The sequence below is a fragment of the Pyrus communis genome, chromosome 17, assembly GCF_041283825.1.
Source record: "Pyrus communis isolate YQ-2024b chromosome 17, ASM4128382v1, whole genome shotgun sequence".
In the NCBI taxonomy this organism is placed as follows: Eukaryota; Viridiplantae; Streptophyta; class Magnoliopsida; order Rosales; family Rosaceae; genus Pyrus; species Pyrus communis.
This window is the reverse complement of record NC_142581.1, coordinates 5,408,280-5,413,382: the sequence shown is the minus strand read 5'-3', so window position 1 is coordinate 5,413,382 and position 5,103 is coordinate 5,408,280. Positions and strand designations below refer to the sequence as shown.

Below are 5,103 nucleotides of genomic sequence, written 5' to 3'. Positions count from 1 at the left end.
ATGTAATTGTTAGCCGAAACTATTATAAATTTTAGAGAGAGTTCTAATTTCCTAAAGCTTGAAAAAATTATAAAAAAAGCTTTAAATTTATTAAAATCTTTCATCTTTTACAATACTTTAAAGTCACATTCTAATTAAATACACTTATTGTAAGATCCCACATCATCCAGATATGAGGATCCTGCGAGCCTTATATGTATATTCTCATCCTTACTTAACACGAGGCTTTTTGGGAGCTCACTGGCTTCTGATTCCATCGGAACTCTGAAGTTAAGCGAGTAGTGCGCGAGAGCATTTCCAGGATGAGTGACCCACTAAGAAATTCTCATGTGAATTCCAAAAACAAAACTGTGAGGAATTGGGCCGGAATGTGACACTTATTTAAAAAACAAGAATAAATACACTTTAAAATCTTGAATAAATACATTCGAATTTCTATAAAAAATTATGATTAATTTTTTTTTAAAAATCTTGATTAAATACCCATAAACTTCCATTTCCCTAGATTCAATTAAAATTTTGATTAAATACATATGAATTCGTAAACTCTTTTAAAAATTCTTTTAAATCTTATGTTAAAACTGTTGTTCAGTTAAAAGCATATTAATTTTCAGTTTAAAATAAGATAAAGAGTTTCAACATTTTTTGGCAATATTATGAACCAAATTAAGAACGATTCTTCCACCCCTGCTTTTCCTCTACATTTTTCCTTCTGACAATTGCAGTGTTGAAAAGAGAATGAAGAATTCAAAGATGATTATGCTACTTACCAAGCAAAGCCATGGACCAAGTCTCATCCAGTTAAAGAAAAAATAAATAAAAATATTCAGCTGCCTGCATCTTCCTATTGGATTTAAAAATATCATAATATCCAGGGAAATTAAAAACAGTAGAACAGAAAAAGAAATTCATAAATTCATATGGTTTATCTTTTTAGAGGGAGGAGGGGACCTTTGATTGAGACAGATGAGTCTCATAAATGATAATTCTGGTTTTCTGATGCCTTAATTATTGTTGATATTCAAATCCATTTCTCTGCAAAATCTCGCTCTTTCTAGAACAAAAACCTCCATTGATATTTTTCTCTCCTTCTTCCTCTTTCCTCCGTCACTCTCTGTTTGTTACTTTTTCCTTTGCTTTCTCTGCTTTTCCGGGAAAGTTGAATCCCTTTCTCGCAATTCTGTTAGAAAATCGTGTCTTTGTTTGTAAAACTACAAAACCCAGAAATCTCTTGCGCAGAAAACTAGGGTTTCAGCTCTCTTTTTTTTTTTTTTTTCCTCAAAACTTTTTCTGTCATTTTCTCGGGAAAATTCAATTGAAAGCCAGTTTTTTTTCTGGGTTTTTTCGTAATTTTGATTTTTGGGTTTGATGTAGCTTGAAGGTTTAACGTTGAATTTTCGTGACTTTGATCAGGGTTGAGTTTTCTTTAAGGTTGGTGAAGAAGGAAAAACGATTACAAAAACCAGGAAAAACAGGGAGAGAATTCCGTGTCCGGGGAATTTTGACCAGCGTATAAATTCTCCGGCGAACGGAAATCCGTTGGGAATTGATAGCATTGCCAGCGAAGAATCTATCTGTGAAGGAAAAAAAAACAGAGGTGCAAAGACTCGCCCGTGAATTGCTGTGTCCAAGCTCCAAAAAATAGAACTCTTTCGTAGGCCCATTTCGCATTTTTGTCTCACTTTTCAAGGGAAATCGAATCCCGACAATCAGTCTCTCCCCTCTTTCCAGTTTCTCTCCCTCTCTCTCTCCTCTCCTCTGTCTCTCTCTCTCTCTGTTTTTTTCTCTCTTTTATAAGGCTCGTTCTGTTTTCCGGGTTGGGGTGAGAGAAACATTTTTTTCTCTCTCTGATTCAGGGTGAGCGAAAACCCAAATTTTCTCTCCCCTTCTCTCTCTCCCCCTCTCATATCTCTGTCTCTCTCTAGAATAGCAGAGGAAAGAAAAAGAAATGCTTTTAGACAAAGGGTCAATGCAATCAAACCTTGACTGCTTCCTCCATTCGACAACCCCGGTGCTCCAACCCCAATTCCTTCCCAAGGTTTGAACTTTTCTTCAGTTTCCTGTTTCTGGGTTGTTTTTGGATGAATACTTTTTCATTAATTTGCATGCTGATTTTGCTGCTGTCTGATTTTCTGTTTCTGGGTTGTTTTTAAATCAATGGTTTTTGATCAATTTGCATGCTGATTTTTTAATTTTTTTTAATTTTTTTTTTTTTTAATGTTTGCTGTTGCTGCTGATTGCGTTGCAGTCTGAGATGAGGAACCTCAATCGGCTATGGCATCCATGGGAGAGAGAAAAGGTTGAGTATTTCACATTGAGTGATCTCTGGAATTGCTATGATGAATGGAGTGCTTATGGCGCCGGAGTTCCAATCGCCATGGACAGCGGCGAGACTCTTGTGCAGTACTATGTGCCTTACCTCTCTGCTATCCAAATTTTTACTAGCAATTCATCTGTGAACCGCTTCAGGTATAAATGTCAGATTTTACACGTAATTTTTCTTGTGTTAAGGTTCAAAATTGCATTTGTAGTAGCTGTGTCAGCTTGGTTTTTGCAATCTGATTGTTCCGGTGATCGAATTTGTAAAATGGTGGTTTTGATTGCCTTAAAACCGATATGGAATCAACCAAGTTTTGGTTGTGATTTGTTGTACAATTGAAATGCTAAGATTCTGATATGGGTTAGTTGGACTGTTGGACTACATTGATTTGGTGATTCTATGCCCATCTGATACAGCTTTACTTACTGTAATTTCGTGTAATTCACAGTCTAATAATGGTATCTGTCTTTGTTAAGTTGCTGTAAATGGCAGAATCACATTCAAATGAATTTTTCAGGGAAGAGCCCGAGTCAGGCGACTGTGAGACGAGGGATTCGTTTAGCGATTCGTGCAGCTTTGAGAGTGAAAATGATAAGCTGTGGAGATGGGATGGATGCTCTTCGGAAGATGGCGGGTTCGAGCAAGACAATCTCTTGCATGTGAATGATAGATTAGGGTACCTATATTTTGAGTATTTTGAGAGATCAACTCCCTATGGAAGAGTTCCTCTCATGGATAAGGTATCCATTTGTATTTTCCTCTTATGCAAACCTTACTCTGTGCCTTTCTAATTTGCTTTTTTCGGTTCTATTTGAGTTTATCTGATTAAACTTGGTAGTAATCTTAAATTAATGGTTTTGTTATAGTCATGCGACTACTTTCTCCAGTTTTGGTATCTGAACTTTTGACCTTGATAATTTAACATCCACATCTCTCTTCATGAGAATATGTTCTTGTTTAGTTGTTCTTCTCTTTTTGACTCTCTGTTTAAGAAGAAAAATATATGATTCCCTTAAAGATATGAGGTTCTAACTTTTGGACGCTCGGGACAACTTATGCTGATTAGTTTATCAGGCTTCATAATATTACCGCATAATAAAAGTATGTTGGTTTGATTGACACTTTGTTCGTTATGCGCTTTCAGATCAATACATTAGCGCAACGATACCCAGGCTTGATGTCATTAAGGAGTGTTGATCTCTCACCAGCTAGTTGGATGGCTGTTTCTTGGTATATCTCTCTTTCTTTCGCGCCTTAACACGTGACACCCAAATAATTACCTAGATAGAATCAGAGTAAAGCGTGCAATCTGTCTTGAGCATGTTACTAAACTTTATTGTTTTGTTGCTTATGAAAAACACAGAATGTGCAACTTTTTTGGAAAATCACTCAGATGTCGGTTATTATTACACGTTGTAGAGAATAAATACTGCTTATAAATGACCGTAATTACACAGATGCGCATGCTTCCTTACTAGGAGAAAGCAGAATTTAATTTAACTTTCTTGATGTGATTATTTTCAGGTACCCAATTTATCACATTCCGATGGGAAGGACTATAAGGGATCTGTCCACATCCTTCCTCACATACCACACCCTTTCATCTTCTTTTCAAGGTATTTATTCTCCACGTCCATTTCACTTAGTTTTGTTTCCATTCTCAAGCCCTTTTCACCATAAATATCCAAGTTCTCCAATAGCTATGTATATGCACGATATTTACTTACACGTCCTGTTGCACTGTATGTAGACATGGACCTTGAGGATGATATTGAGAACGATGAGCAACGGAAGCGAAAGAAAGGGGAAGGCATCTCTCTCCCTCCATTTGGTTTGGCCACTTACAAGATGCAAGGGAGTGTGTGGGTCTCAGGCAACTGTGGAAGGGACCAAGAGAGGCTCACGTCTCTATTGAGCGTGGCGGATTCTTGGCTAAAGCAACTTAGGGTCCAGCACCATGACTTCAACTACTTCACAACTATTAGGCGTGGCCAGTGTCAATACCTTTAAAAGAACTCCTTCACTTGATAGTGAAAGTGATTGACCTCTAAACTCCTCTCTTGGGATAATTTGGTTTTTGTTAACCTTTTGTTTTGGAGTTTAATTAGCCGATGAGGCTGATTTAGGATTGTGGTTATTTGCTAGGGTGTTTTAGTGTTAAGCTCATGTTTGACGTTAGTATATGAGGGTATGTGATGAATGACTTTGACTCCTTTTGTTGGGACTTTGTATGTAGTTGAGAGATGGGTGAGGATAGAGAAGGGCTCTTTGAATCATGAGTTTATGGTGGTTTGTGTAAATTATTATATTCTCTTGACCGTTTATGGAACTCTGGGGAGATGAGGATAAATTGCCTTCTCATTTTGCAATTTTTTATTTAAATATTTTTCTTCCGATTTTCCAAACCCTAGCGTGTGGTCATCGATGTTGATCACATATTGGGTGGTCAACATACTGGGAGTGAATGTTGCTTTCTACTGTGTATATTCCACTCTTTATAATACTTAAAACATGATTAAAATGCTAAATGAAAAGAAATTTTATCTTTATAATACTTAAAACATGATTAAAATGCTAAATGAAAAGAAATTTTATCTTTATAATACTTATAACATGATTAAAATGCTGAATGAAAAGAAATTTTATGACAGGAGTAGACTGTTGTTAAGGATAAGCCTATTTAAGTACACCGCTGTTAAGGATAAGCTTATTTAAGGGATTTTGTGGAAAACATCATGATATAAATTATGAAACTAGAGAAGTGGATCCTTGGTTGTTCTTGC

The 5,103-nt window shown here is 36.3% G+C and overlaps 1 protein-coding gene across 1 annotated transcript; it reads left to right on the top strand.

Moving 5' to 3' along the window:
• Window positions 1–700: 700 nt before the first annotated feature.
• Window positions 701–4,670, top strand: LOC137707985 (uncharacterized). The gene is made up of 6 exons (XM_068446944.2): window positions 701–2,038; window positions 2,249–2,469; window positions 2,838–3,060; window positions 3,465–3,550; window positions 3,845–3,936; window positions 4,071–4,670. Exons 1-6 carry the CDS (start codon window positions 1,949–1,951, stop codon window positions 4,328–4,330), a joined length of 972 nt encoding a protein of 323 aa, XP_068303045.1. The 5' UTR covers window positions 701–1,948; the 3' UTR covers window positions 4,331–4,670.
• The last annotated feature ends 433 nt before the right edge of the window (window positions 4,671–5,103 follow it).